This window comes from Ambystoma mexicanum, chromosome 4q (assembly GCF_040938575.1).
Source record: "Ambystoma mexicanum isolate Mex_15411 chromosome 4q, UKY_AmexF1_1, whole genome shotgun sequence".
In the NCBI taxonomy this organism is placed as follows: domain Eukaryota; kingdom Metazoa; phylum Chordata; class Amphibia; order Caudata; family Ambystomatidae; genus Ambystoma; species Ambystoma mexicanum.
In genome coordinates, this window is record NC_090928.1 from 438,108,902 (window position 1) to 438,124,314 (window position 15,413).

At 50.3% G+C, this 15,413-nt stretch overlaps 1 protein-coding gene across 2 annotated transcripts in view; it reads left to right on the forward strand.

The window, feature by feature from the left end:
- XPO1 (exportin 1) overlaps positions 1–15,413 on the forward strand; it is a 1,118,801-nt gene that overhangs the window by 532,182 nt on the left and 571,206 nt on the right. For both annotated transcript variants that reach the window (XM_069608010.1, XM_069608011.1), the window contains exon 14: positions 12,994–13,175. In XM_069608010.1, the coding sequence (XP_069464111.1) occupies positions 12,994–13,175 (182 nt within the window). The remainder of the gene's footprint in view (positions 1–12,993; positions 13,176–15,413) is intronic.

Genomic DNA, 15,413 nt, shown 5'->3' on the forward strand with positions numbered 1-15,413 from the left:
GTGCAGACCAGAGTCTTGGACATGCCGTTCGACGGAAACAACCTATTTGGGAAAACAGTGGACGATTCCCTTCAAGCCATCAAGGCGGACACGGAGACGGCCCGGGCTCTTGGGGTTCTCCAGCAACGGCGGCCGCCCTTTCGGAGCGGCGGAGGCAAACAGGGTGCCTCCAAAGGTTCCAGCGGCGGATTTTCCACCTACCGTCAAGCGGCCCGTTCGTCGTCACAGGAAGCTTACAGGGGACGAGGCAAGTCAGGCGGACCCCGCCGTCGTCGCCAAGGACAAGGCGGCAAAGCCTCGTCGAAGCAGGACTGAACCGGCCGTGGGGTCGGGCCCCCACCGAAGCACCCCAGTGGGAGGCCGGCTGGCGAGCTTCGTCAGCGTGTGGGAGTCCATCTCCACCGGCCGTTGGGTGCTGGACGCCCTAGCCCAGGGTCACGTGCTCGAGTTTCTAAAGAGGTGCCCGCGCGTCCCCCCTGTGGCCAGGAAAGAACATCACGTCCCTCAACTTCTCTTGGAGGTAAAGGCGATGCTCAAGAAGGGCGCCATCGAGCTCGTCCCAAAGAGGCTTCGGGGCTCCGGAGTTTACTCAAGATACTTCCTCGTGAAGAAGACGGGAGGATGGCGTCCCATCCTGGACCTACGACGACTGAACAAATTCATCAAGGCACAGAAGTTCCGGATGGTCACCCTCAACACGTCCTGGGTCAACTGGAGGAGGGCGATTTCCTGTCGTCGTTGGATTTGAAGGATGCCTACTTCCATATTCCCATCCTAAAGGGGCACCGAAAGTTTCTCGGGTTCGTGGTCCAAGGGCGTCACTACCAGTTCAAAGCCCTTCCCTTCGGATTGAGGTCGGCACCCAGGGTGTTCACCAAGTGCCTCGCACCAGTGGCGACGCAGCTGCGCCGAGAGGGGATCCACGTCTACCCCTACCTGGACGACTGGCTCATCCGAGCAAAGACGAAGGAGCTCGCCGTGGAGCACACGGCAAGGACCGTCCAACTACTCACGGACCTGGGATTCTCCATAAACTACGGCAAGTCCCACCTGGTGCCCGCGCAAGACGCACTGTTTCTGGGAGCGAAGCTCGACAGTGTCGCTTCTGGCCTCTGTCGGAGGAAAGGACGAGGGCCATCTTGGGCAAGGTGCAGCGGATGCTGGCCGCGGACGCGGCCAGGGTGAGGTCCATCAAGTCCCTCCTCGGAATGATGTCTTCTTGCATTTATCTCATCCGCCTGTGCAGGCTCCGGATGTGCCCGTTGCAGGAGTTCCTGGACGCGCGTTGGATCCAGACGACGGGCAGCTTCGAGGAGAGGATCACACTCGACGAGAGTTTCCGACGAGCGATCCGGTGGTGGGGCACCCGCGCGCATCTGACGGCGGACATGGACTTCCAGACCCCCGGCCACCAGGAGACAGTGACCACGGATGCCTCCCTGGAAGGGTGGGGAGCGCACACCGAAAATCTGCACGCGAGGGGCCTTTGGCTTCCGACGGAGAAGTCCCTCCATATCAACGTTCTGGAGCTCTGTGCAGTGTTTTGGGCCCTCAGGTCCTTTCTTCGTTCCCTCAAGGGCAAGGTGGTGAGGATCTTCACCGACAACACCACCACCATGTATGTTCTACATCAGGAAGCAGGGCGGTACCAGATCCCCAGCCCTGTCCAAGGAGGCGCAGGATCTGTGGCCTTGGGCCGTCGCCCAAGGGATGTTTCTGGTGCCGTTTCATCTGGCAGGGATAAAAAACACCATCGCCGACGCTCTCAGCAGAGAGATGCACTCGTGCCACGAGTGGGAACTACGACAGGATCTAGTGGACCGCCTCTTCCGACGGTGGGGCACTCCCCAGATCGATCTGTTCGCGACGGCGACGAACTCCAAGTGCCGGAGGTTCGCCAGCAGGTTTCCCCAGCCGAGGAGCATGGGCGATGCTTTCTCGTTCCCCTAGGAGGGCATGTTTCTATACACGTTCCCTCCATTGCCAGTGCTGATCTGGCTCATCAACCAGCTCAAGAGGTCACGGTGCAGGATGATCCTCGTCGCACCGCCGTGGCTGAGGCAGATATGGTTCCCGGACCTTCTGCACTTGTCAGCGTCCCCCTCAATCAAGCTACCAGTGGACACGGATCTTCTCTCCAGGGAAGGAGGCGCCATCCTCCATCACGACCCGAAGTCGCTGAACTTGCAGGCCTGGCTCCTGCAGCGTTTGAGTTTGGAGGATACGACATACCGACCGACTGCAGAGAGGTTCTTGCAAAGGCCAGGGCGTCCTCGACTCTTAAATGCTATGGACACAAATGGAAGAGGTTCTCTGTCTGGTGCCACGAACAGAAGATTAACCCTCCACGGATTACGGCTCCCCAGGTACTGCTGTACCTTCTACGCTGGCCAAGGCTGGACTGGCACACGCGTCCATCAAGATTCATCTTGCTGCGATCTCCCGATACACAAGAACCATGGGGCGGACGTCTTTGTGGTCTCGTCGTCTGGTGAAAGAATTCATGAAGGGACTGTTCAGATCGTTCCCGCCGGTGAAGGCTCCGGCTCCGGCCCCGGCGTGGGAGCTCAACGTGGTGCTGACCAAGCTCATGGGACCTCCGTTCGAGCCTCTGCACTCGGCTCAGTTGAAGTTCTTGTCATAGAAAACAGCGTTTCTTGTGGCCATCACCTCCGCACGAAGAGTGGGAGAGATCCAGGCCCTTTCCTGCAAGCCCCCGTACTTGACTTTTCACGACACAAGGGTAGTGCTCAGGACGCACCCCTCCTTCATGCCCAAGGTGCCGTAGGACTTCCACCTCAACGAATCCTTGGTGTTGCCGGTTTTCTTCCCGTCGCCTTTGTCGCCGGCCGAAAGGACTTTGCACTCGCTGGATGTGGCTAGAGCGCTGAAGATCTACGTGGACCGCACAAAGTGTTTTCGGAAGACGTCACAACTTTTTGTGAACTTTGGACCTGTCAATCGGGGGAAGGCTCTCTCAAAGGCCTCCATTTCCAGATGGCTCTCCGGCTGTATCATGTACTGTCATCGGTTGGCAAACCGACCGCTGCCTGGCCGTCCGAGAGCCCATTCCACCAGAGCGATCGCAGCTACCACGGCGTTCCTATCTGGTGTGCCCTTGCTGGACATCTGCAGGGCTGCTACGTGGAGGTCAACTCACACCTTCACGAAATTCTACTGTCGATCGGGATTCCAGGGAGGAGTCCTGGGTCGGCCAAGCAGTGCTGCGCAACCTGTTCGCCTAAGGTGAGCCCGGTGAGGAGGTAAGAATTGCTTAATGTTGAGTTTGATGTAATGCTTAATGTTGAGCCTTTGCCACCTCCCGTGGTTGTGCATGTGTGTACTGCTATGTATTCTTTATTTATGAGCATGTGAATCCATGCCAGACCCCATGCTGGAGAAGGAACAAGTTACTTACCTGTAACTGTTGTTCTCCAGCATGCGTCTGGCATGGATTCACATGCGAACCCTCACGCCTACCCCTCTGCGGCTCTTCACTTGGTCATACTGCCACTTCACGTGCTACCAAATCTGAAGATGGCTGCCAGAGGCGGGGCTTAGGGAGAGGACAGTCATTGGCTGTGGTCAGTATGACGCAGAGATCAGTGATTGGTTACTACTACGAAAGACAGATTAGAAACGAAACTGATACTGATTTTTTCTTTACCGAGGATTCCCAGCCTGATGACGGGGAATATTCATGAGCATGTGAATCCATGCCAGACCCATGCTGGAGAACAACAGTTACAGGTATCTAACTTGTTCCTTACTCAGCATCTGAGCGAATGGCGAGGCATTACTTCAGATGCTTGGGCTCTGGAAACTGTAGCCCTTGGTTACTGCCATCCTTTGCAAAAAAAGCCCTCCGGATCATCCACCAAGGAACAACTTTAAAAATCCTGGATCCGCTCCTTGTGCTCGAAATTTTGACCCTGCTAGAGAAAGGTGCAATAGAACATGTACCTGTAACGGAAAGGAACAAGAGCTGGTATTCCCCATGCTTTCTGATCCCCAAAAAAGGACAGGGGATTGAGGACCATCTTGGTCTTAAACGAGAACAAGTTCCTAAGGAACACGTTTAAGATGGTTACCCTTTTTCTGACCTTTCAGGCTCTCACTGCAAGACTGAATGGTATCATTGGACCTTCAGGATGCCTACTTTCATGTTCCTATCCATCTCAAACACAAAGTACCTGTAGTTCGCGGTTGGTGGTTCTCATTCTCCAGCATGGGGACTGGCATGGATTCACATCACATGCTCATGAATATTCCCTGTCGTCATGCTGGGAATCCTTGGTAAAAAAAAAAAAATCAGTTTCATTTCTGAACTGTCTTTCTCCCAACAACCAATCACTGAGCCCTGGGTCATACTGCCCTCAGCCAATGACTGCAATCTACCTAAGCCCCTCCTTTGGCAGCCAACTTCAGATTTTTACTGCATGTTCAAGTGTTGGGAGTCTTCGTGCTTAGCTCTCAAGCTTTTTTTTCCAGGATATTTTTTTTTCTCGCTTTTTTTACTCTATTTTCCACTCAATTGAGCACCTCTGCTCCATCTATCAACCTGATTAACGGGGACCCAATTTTGGGATTTTTCAACAGCTTTTTATTCCACCTCCACCTCAGCTGCTGCCTAGAGACCACTCGGTGGACATTCTCTCTGCACTGCATACGCTGGTCTACGAGATACAAGGATGCCTATTGTTAGGCAGAATCCTGTGCAGTGCCCTTAGGGACCACTACACCCAATTAAGACTACAAGTGGTAATACAAGTTCACCTTTCGTACAAGCCTGCACTACACTGTTAAAGAGGTAGCAGTAGCGGAGCAGCCAGACTTATCTCAAGAGCAAATTAGCAGTAGTAGAGATTACACAAAGGACTGCAATTACTGTGACTCAAGCATACACGGACTCAAGGTTTTTGGTTAAAGTAAAATTACATTTATTTTAAACCATCTGATCACAAAACACTTATTAAATTAAAACTACACTACACACAACCAATTCTCGTTGTGCAGAAAAACTCAAGGTAAGTACCTTAGGATTTGACAGACTGGTGTTATGAAACAAACGGCGTTACCGGGAATACATATGCGATCACTTTTTGACAGTAATGACAGTTCGGTCTTACTAAAGATGCGCGTACCTGCGGGAAGAAATGTTAGCAGAGTTAAAACACACTTGGCACCTGAGTTAACCCAAGAGAGTTGGGGACAAAAATCATAGGCAATACTTTTGTCAAGGCAGACCGAATCGGAGAACACTTTCTGACGAGAAGATTAAGGTCAATAGGCCTGCGCCAATGTCAAGTGGAACCGGGATCCTGTTGTCGAGGATCACAGTCAGATGGTTCACGATTGAAGATTGCCAGGAGAACTTGTATATTGTCAACAGAGGAAGCAAAAGTTATAGTTGGGAAAGAAGACCAGGGCAAGCCTTGGATGAGAATAGGGTTCACCCTAGTTCCTGGAAGCTAGACACAGTAACTTATTCTTTGAAGAAGCTGGTGCCACAGCAGTTGTTCCTGGTAGTTTCCTGCAGACTCATGGTTCATGGAGCTTCAGTCGTGGAGACAAGGATGACGTCTGGAGTGATCTGCACTACCCAGGGATGAGGCCAGCAGCCGCGATGGTGAATAAAAGGTGTGCTCCTTTAAAACAGGAGAGGCTCTACAGATGGCTATCCGGACCACTATAGCAGGGTGCAGCGGATTTTGACCACGAAGAGGATCCTCTGGCTGTGGAAGATGAGCTGGTTAATCCCACCAAGCTCAAGAAAAGAAGACTCCGGACTGGATCTTCTCTTGGCGTCGAAGGGTACATAGCACAGGACTGCAGCAGGGCTCCACTGGGACTCTGTGGTTGCAGCAGCCGTCGTCTTCTCTTCGGTTCCTTGCAATTCCAGTGGCGCCTCTGACTTCCAGCCTAAGAGTCCTGCCTTTTATGCGAAAATCCCCTTCACACAGCATGGCTGTCAATCACCCAACGGGGGGGGTTGTCCAGCCCGGACAACCACCTTAGCCAATCATGACAAAGTGCGACTTGGGTTTCCAAGGATACCCTGTGCAGGGGGTGACCACACCCCTCCCTACATACAGCCCACCTAGACACCCAGGCGCCAAGAGGAGGGCTTCTTGGAAGACAGTGGAAGAAGCTTCCAGGGCAAGATCGCTCTTGACAAGTAGTTCCATCGCGCGATAAGTTGGTGGGTCGTGCGCTCTCATCTGACCGAAGGTGTAGATTTTCAGGCCCCACGACATCAGAAGACGGTAACGTCGGATGCCTCCCTGGAAGGATGGGGAAGCCATACCGGAAGTCTTCACGCCAGAGGCCTGTGGCTGCCGGAGGAAAAGACATGGCACATCAACGTTCCGGAGCTTGAGGCAGTGTTTAGGACCCTTAATTGTTCCTGCCGTCCCTCAAGGGCGAATGGTGGTGCAGGTCTTCAGACAATACCACAATGTTTTACACCGGGAAACAAGGAGGCACCAGGTCCCCAGCTCTCTACGAGGCGCAGGACTTATGGCACTTGGCCGTCGCCAAGGCGATGTTCCTTATCAAGTTTCATCTGAGGACTAAAGAACACAGTTGACTCCCCCCTGAGCAGGGAGCTTCACTCTTGCCATGAGTGGGAACTTCAGCAGGACCTAGTGCAGAACCAATTCCTCAAATGGGGCTATCCCCAGATAGACTGGTTTGCGACGTCGACTAACACCAAGTACCGGAGGTTTGCCAGGAGGTTTCCCCAGCGGGGGTGTATGGGGGGGGTGTGGTGGGGCTGCGTTCTCATTCCCATGCGGAAGCGCTTTCTGTATGCGTTCCCTCTGTTGCCGTTATTTCGAGTCATTGATCAACTCCTACAGTGCCGGTACGGTATGATCCTCGTCGCACCGGCGTGGCTGAGGCAGATCTGGTACCCGGACCTTCTCAGCATGTCAGCTTCTCCAACAGTCAAGCTGCCAGTGGTCGTGGATATTCTTGCCATGGAATGAGATGCCATTCTTCACCACGATCAACAGTCTCTAAACCTGAAGACCTGGCTCCTGCAGCGTTAGAATTCAGTGGCTAACATCTCCTGGCGGACTGCAAGGGGAAGTTCTTGCCAAGGCTAGAGCATCGTCCACTCTGAAAAGCTACAGACATTCTATTTGTCGTTCCCACAAGATCAACCCGCTGAAAATCAAGGCTCCTCAAGTACTTCCATATTTGCTGTTGGCCAAGTCAGGGCTGGCCCAAGCTTCCATCAAGGTTCATCTGGTGGCGATCTACCGCTACACCAGATCCCCAGCACGACCATCCTTGTGGTCTCACAATTGGTCGAGGAATTTGTCAAGGGACTATTCCGCATGTTCCCACCGGTGAAGGCTCCGGCCCCGGCGTGGGAGCTCAATGTGGTAGTAGGCTCATGGGACTTCAGTTTGAGCCTGTAAATTCTGCACCGCTCACATTTTTGTCATGGAAAACAGCTTTTCTCATGGCCATCACCTCCGCACGACGTATGGGGAAGATCAGGCCCTCTCCTGTAAACCACCTTACTTGACTTTCCACAAGATGCGGGTGGCGCTGTGGGGACACACCACCTTAAATGCCCATGGTGCCGTCGGACTTTCATCTAAACAAGCCCTTGGTGTTACTACTGTTTTTCCGATGCCTTCGTCTCTGGCTGAATGGACTTTGCTCTTAATGTGGCTAGAGTGCTGAACCTTGGTGGTGCGCACAAGGAGTTTCTGGAAAACCTCTCGGCTTTTTGTGAATATTGGTCCTGTGAACCATGCGAAGGCCCTCTCCAAAGCTTCAATTTCCAGGTGGCTCTCTGGCTGCATCACCCATTGTCACTGGTTGGCGAACCAAACGTTGCCTGGCCGTTCGAGAGCCCATTCGATAAGAGCGATTGCTGCAACTACAGCATTCCTGTCTGGTGTGCCCCTGCTGGACATCTTCAGGGCGGCTATGTGGAGGTCAACGCACACCTTCACGATGTTTTACTGCGTCAACAGGGATTCCAGGGAGGAGTCACGAGTAGGCCAAGCAGTGCTGCGCAACCTGTTCACTTGAAGGTGAGCCTGGTGAGGAGGTAAGACATGCTATGTTGAGCCTTTGCCACCTCCTGTGGTTGTGCATGTGTGTACTGCTATGTACTTATTCATGAGCATGTGAAGCCATGCCAGACCCCATGCTGGAGAAGGAACAAGTTACTTACCTGTAACTGTTGTTCTCCAGCATGGATCTGGCATGGATTCACATGCGAACACACCTGCCTACCCCTCTCTTGATCCTACTGCCACTTTATGTGGTACCAAATCTGAAGATGGCTGCCAAAGGATGGGCTTGGGTAGAGGGCAGTCATTTGCTCTAGGCCGTATGACCCAGAGACCAGTGATTGGTTATTGGGAGAAAGACAGTTCAGAAATTAAACTGATTTTTTTCTTTACCGAGGATTCCCACCCTGACTGGGAATATTAATGAGCATGGGAACCCATGCCAGACCCCCGCTGGAGAACAGTTACAGGTAAGTAACGTGTTCCTTACCATTTAAGTTTGAAAAGTGATTCTGATGCTTGTTAATCTGCTTAGAATCGCATGCTGTGCATATAGTCTGACATCCAGTGCTAACTGCAGAGTATTGCATCTTGTCTTTCGGTGACCGACAGGGGACGTCTGCATAGGCGTGTCCAACACTATCCCTATCGTGACGTATAGTGTACCCAAAATCCCTCATGCGCTGAGGTCCATCAGATTGTTTTTTCCACCCAGATAACTGGTCGCCCTATAGCGGAGCTCTTACAGAAAGAGACCTTGTTTATATACCGACTTGTCGGTTATTCCCCGTTAAGTCACTTTGGTCACAAGAACATCTTAAACGAAGACAGCGTGGGATTAATCTACGGCGGTGGATTTCGGCGCCTAAGAGCCGGCGGCCGGACTTTCCACGTGGTCGGGCCCTCTGGCTGACCTTTACAGAAGGTAGAGTGGGGTCGGGGTGGCCATATTTTCGGTAGGTCTGTCCTCTTCCCCCTCTTTACCCTTTTGGTCTGGTAATCTTCCCCTTTGGCTATGGAAAGGACTCCTTTTAGGTTCCGCCTTAAGTGGAGGGTCAGATATCCTTTGAAGGACGAACACAGGACGTGCAATGCCGGTCTCCCCTTGGATCATGACAAAGCTGTGTGCGGCCTGCAAACTCCTTCGGGCTAAGACCCTTAAGGACTAAAGCGGTGGACCGGATACGGTATGTCGTGGGTGGAACCCCCTTACCCACCCGCCACACCCGCTGAGTGACGGGGCACCTCAGATGACCAAACACCCCTTGCGTATGTAATAGACTTTGAGGCGGACACTTCTTGGTCCGCCACGCCCGTCCCCGACCCTTTAAGGCCTGACTCTGGTCTTGCTTCAGGGACAACGCCTGGCGACGGGGGCATACAACCCCATCTCACTAAGCATACAACCCCTACACCAGTTTCAACATCCTCGTCGAAAAAGGTGAAAGCGCCAACAGTCTTGCAACGGGGCAATCAAAAACAAATGAGGGCGCTACTCCAAAAACTTGACAAGTCAAAGTGTGAAAAATCTGCCGCGGTAGGCCCGAAAGTTAACACTGTCTCTAGTCGAAAAACCGACTGCTAAGCCCTCTAGCACCGCAAAAGATAATACACCTACCAATAGACCATCGGAGCAATTATCTCACGCCGATTCGGCAATTATCGAAGACCGCATTGAGAGGATTACGGCAGCAGTGGGACTTATCCCGGTTCCGCCTAAAATCATGGGACAAGCCGCTGACAAATCTTCGGATGTGGTTTGGGGGCCAGATTCTCACGATACTCATTAAGATAGTCCAGAGCCTCTTTCCGACACCCTAAAAGACTCTTTTCGGCGCCATAGGGTGGAGGACGATGTTTTTCCACCCGTAGGCACGCCTGGGTCCTCTAAATGGACTAGAGAGAAATTTGAAGGGTGTATGGACTGGCTGGAGAGGATGATCAGTTTTTTTGATCATCCATCCCCGAAAAGGTCTCGTGGAGAGCCTAACCTCTCAATCTTCTAATTTTCAAGAAGATCAATGTTCTGTCCCCATCCAGCAGGAAGACCTTATCCACATGGACACCTATAGGGACATTTACAATGAAGAGGAAGAAACTTCTTTTCTACAGAATTATGAAGAGGAACAGCAGGGTGCCTCAGAAAATTGGGAAGAAACCCAGCAGGAGGGTACAGACCCATGGACACTGCCACATCAAGATCAGGACACTGATGTTTTGTGTCTGGATTCCCCTCTGTCCACCCCGGCTCGCCAGGCCTCGCCTGTGATGACCAGATGGCCTTCAACTCTGTTGAAAAAGGCAGCTGAACACTTTAAAATCTCTACTCAAGAGGCTATGCCTGAAACAGGATTTTGTAGAGGATATTCTTAAGCAAAGCCAAGCTATTCCCCTACTTAATTCCATCAAGAGAAGGTTGGCTCCCTCCTTGGTGTCACCAGCTCAAACCCGAGCAGTGAACCCAAGAGTGGAAACATTGTTTCAGCCGTCTCCTTCCGACCCTCTATACATTAGGGGGCATGCCATCCCAGACTCTCTGGTAGTAACTATCACCCGAAAGAGGGCAGGGGTACCCCTTGCCACTGGGGCGGCACCTCCGGACAAGGAATCCAAAAGGTTGTATGCTCTAGGCAAATGAGTCCCCTCGGCTGCTGCATGCACTAGGCGGATAGCTAATACCACGCTATTGGCAGGTTATGCTGACGTTCAGTGGGACCTACTCCAAAAAGGCCTCCAAGAGTTTCCAGACCCAGTCAAGTCCAAGCTTCTCTTTTGTGGTCGAGGGGAAGACAAGTGAACCAACATGTGATTAAAAAATACCCTGGACACGACTGTGACAGCAGGCAGGGGTCTGGCCCAAGGGACCCTACTCAAGACACGCTTGGCTGCGTACCTCGGGGTTCAAACCGGAAACGCAGGCCTCTCATCAATAAGCCTATTGAGGAAGCTAACCTCTTCGGGAAGGCGGTTGATGAGGCCTTGGAAACAGCCAAGAAGAGCATGAGACTCTTAAGTTCCTACAACAGATCACACAAAGACATGCCCTTCAAGGGGTCAGCAACGTGGCAAAACCGAGGTATAGGCCCCAGTAATGGAGGAGCCGCAGCCTCTAGTCAGAAATGAGCAACAGATCCAGGTCCCCTTCCATGTCACCCTGGTCGGGGGGCGCTTAACATCTTTCATCACGGCATGAGAGGGGATAACTTCAGACCAGTGGGTCATAAAGATGGTCGCCCATGGGCACTGCGTGGAATTCGCCCAACCTCCACAATTCAGGCCGCCGCGCTCACGGCGCCTTTCACCAGACCATCTGGAGATCCTGAATCAAGAGATGGAAGCGCTGCTGGGAAAGGACGCCATAGAAGTCGTCCCTATTCTTCAAGTAAATGAGGGTATTTATTCAGTGTACTTCCTTGTACCCAAAAAGGACCTCACCATGCACCCTGTTCTAGTCCTGCGCCCAGCAAACAATTTCATAAAACCCCAGAAGTTTTGCATGGTAACCCTACAGGAAGTGATCCAACTGCTGAAACAGGGGGACTACATGGCAACATTGGACATGAAAGATGCATACTTTTCATATTTCAATGTTGCCAGCGCACAGGAAATATCTAAGGTTCATGATAGAGGACCGGCATTACCAATTCAAGGTACTCCCCTTTGGCATCGCCTCGGCGCCAAGGGTGTTTACCAAAGTCCTGGCAGTGGCTGCAGCACACCTGCGCAGACTATCTGACCCAGTTTACCCTTACCTCGACGACTGGCTCATCACAGGGGACTTGTACAACACATGTTTTTTCGAACACCCAAAAAACAGGCTGGGTTTCTCAATCAACGAGAAGAAATCCAGTCTAGTCCCCAGTCAAACAAAGCAATTTCTGGGAGCTCTAATTTGGACAGCAGACTGTCTCGTCTTCCCCTCCAACGAAAGGGTTCAGAACATGCTTTTTCAGATTCCTCAATATTTAGCCAGTCGGGGAGGTGACGGTACGCAAGGCCATGCACTTGCTAGGAATGATGTGAACCTAGACATACTGGTGCCAGTATGTGGATTGGGAACAGTCAATCCACTTACTGGGACCCAACGCACATTGCAGGCACTAGCCTGCGAAAAGCACTGTTTTCCCAGGCAAAAGCATGACCATAAAAGGAAATTTCTGAACTGTCAAGGCAGGAAGAAGGTCAGAGAACAAATGGGCTAAGAACCAGCGAAAACCCTCATGTTAGGACATACAGTAGCCAAAGGCGGTAAATGCAAAAATGCTACAAAAGTACTGTAAAAATAGTGTAAATGTAACTGTGGCTACCAGCTTGTCTGAAGTCACATTTAGAAGTAAAAAAACATCCAAGTAGTCTACAGTATGCCCTTTGCACTGCACTGTAAGGTGCTGTGTGCAATATGAATGTTGACCAAAATAGATGTCGAAAGTACTGACAGTCTGATGGACTAGTCAGTTTCTCCAAAACAAGTGCGCACAAGGCCAGTGGAATGAAGATTGATGCTCCACTTCAGTGTAACAAGATGGGATGAGGTGTAAAAACAAAACCCAAAAGTTTAAGGGTCAATGGAATATGGAGCGAAAGTTGGTAAAAGAGAACACTTTCCTAACACTTATGTAATGGGGCATAGAAAAAACAGCAAGTAGCGCAAGCTGAAAGTTTGAGATCCTGGTCCTGCAAAGTTATGCCCCAGGTGAAAGTTCAGGAGAATAGCTGGTGGATATCTAGCTAGGTGTGCCATCTGTGGGAGGATGTGCAATACACGAACTGGTTTTAGGATTGGTCATTCTGGAGCTTATAAAGGTGGTCATTTAATGAAGGTCTGAGAGATTGAACCCATGGTCGTAGCTATACAAAGTTTAAGAATATAAAGATACGATTAACAAGGTTTATTAGCTACCTTTTAACTTTTTCAAATGCATACACTTCAAATAATGTGGTTTTATTTTCATTTCAGTGTACCTTACTCATTTGGATTATGCTGACACAGAGCGCATCATGACAGAGAAGCTGCACAATCAAGTAAATGGTACTGAGTGGTCATGGAAAAACTTGAATACTCTTTGTTGGGCTATTGGTTCAATAAGTGGAGCTATGCATGAAGAGGATGAGAAAAGATTTTTAGTTACAGTGATTAAGGTATGCCTTATGTTACTTTATAGAATTGTTTTGCTAATGTCCTCCGGGTTGCTCACCAGCTATAGTTTCTTCCCTGTTCTTAGACTCATCCCTGGCCCCAAGGACTCAAACATGAAATTATATAATGTACAATAAATGTCCTCCTTTTAAGGAATTCTGATTGAATACATTGGTTTGCTGCAAATGATGGTCACTGTCTTTTAGGAAATATTCAATGTATTTCATAACCAAAGACCAATGGCTCTCCAGGTTTCAACCTTATATTTACTTTTGGGTGTTGCTGTTTAACTCCTTGGGAAATTACTATTAAGGTGTTGAGTTTTATTTTGAGAACCCTCCCTCTGAGCAGGTTGAAAGGCCACCCTATTTTAGTGAATGTGGTATTGACATTTTGGATATGTCAAAATATCACACATTGGTGGAAATCAATAATATGCCCTTAATGAAATGTATTAATTTGTACAGCTGACGGGAAGTGCACTGATGTCATTGATCCTACAAGTTCCATGCACTCCCCCACTCTATCACCTTTTTAGTTGTCCCGTTGCTAAGCTGATGGTTGCTTCTAAAGCTCCACTGAGATACTGGTAGTTTACTGTTAGGGAGAATTCTCTTCTAAGGCTAATTTCCTTTACCTATAGAGTCCCCCAGCAGCTTTGCTGGATTTGAAGGGTTTATTTTTTTTCTCCTGCTAAGAGTGAGACCCTTTTTTCCCACTCTTAGGCAGATTGCGAGTGTGTGTTTTGTGCTATCTTGTGTGCTTATGGACTATGGTGTTTTTCTCACCCTCATAAGAATCATTTTTTTTTAACATCAGTGTTACACAGCACCCTCAGTGCAGTACCACAGGGGTGTCGTAGCGACCCCCCCGTGCCCCCAAACATAGACTCCATACTGACTACTGTCTCCCAGAGCATGTAAAGTCCCCATTGACTAGTAAAGTCAATTATGAACTAAACCAGTACAACCCATTTTACTATGGAAGTACTGGAAAGGGTTAATAGTTTTCCCTAGTGTTTATTTTCGAGTGGGTACCATACAGCCCCTCTCTCTAAAGTTTATGGCTAGTGGCAGTGGTTACTAACGTAAATATTCTACCGCAAATATTTTCCTAAGGGATTTTCCCCATTGTTCGAGGCTACCACTTTTACTGACAGCCTCTAACATACCGCCGGTTTATTTTAATATCAACTTTACTTCGGTAGGTTTTTATTGCCAGATCTTTGATAATATTTCTTTCTCGTGTCTTTCTCTGAAATCCTAACCCAGATCGGGGATCATTTGTTTGTCCTTTTGGCGGGCTTCTGCACAGAAGCCCTCCTCTCGGCGCCACCGAGTCTGGGGTAGACAGGATGTGTGGGAGGGGGAATAGGCACCCTGGACAGGGTTACCTAGGCAACCCAAGTCGCACTCTGCCCTGATAGGCTGGGGGGGTTATCACGCCAGGATAGCCACCCACTGTGTGAGTGACAGCTAGGCTGTATGAATGCAGGTCTTGCTGCATAAAAGCAGGGTCCTGAGGACTGGAGGGCAATACGTCGACACTGGAACTAAGAAGCCGAAGAGGAGAGAAGCCAAAGACATAGGCAACGACTGAACCACCGGTGAAGGCCTGCTGCAGATCCTCACCACTTTTCTCCAACAACCTGGAGATCTTCACCTGCAAGAGTCTTCTTCCCTTCAGCTGGTGGGGTCAACCAGTTGGCCAATTGCCTTCCAGGACCTGCCTTGGTTGAATCAGCAGTGCCAAGCACTAGGAGACCAGATAGCCAGGCACCCGTCCTCCACCGCCGCCATTTAAAGGAGCATACCTTTTATTCCGTTTTGGCAGCACCGTGGCTGGTTTCATCCCTGGGCAGTGCAGTAACCCGAACCTTCCTCCACGAAGAGAGCCTCTCTTCCTCTGCTGGACCTCCCGAACTGTAGGAACTGCCAGGAACTACCACCACCACAGGAGCCTCTTCTACTTTCAAAGTACATTGTTCCGCCAGGCCTCCCTTTTCGTTGGGTATTGCTAAAGGTGTTTTAAATCCTTTACTTATCTTCTGGGCTGGCTGCCTTTTCGTCTAACATTATCTTTCTACGTCCTGCAACTGCCTTTTCAATTGTTTAACAAAGACTTGACTGCAGCTATTAGAACATTTTGAACCTAGGCACTTTGCCTTGTACCACTGACTCTGGCACAAGCCTATTGACTCTGGCTAAATCTGTTACAACTGCCTTCTCTAGATCGTTTCT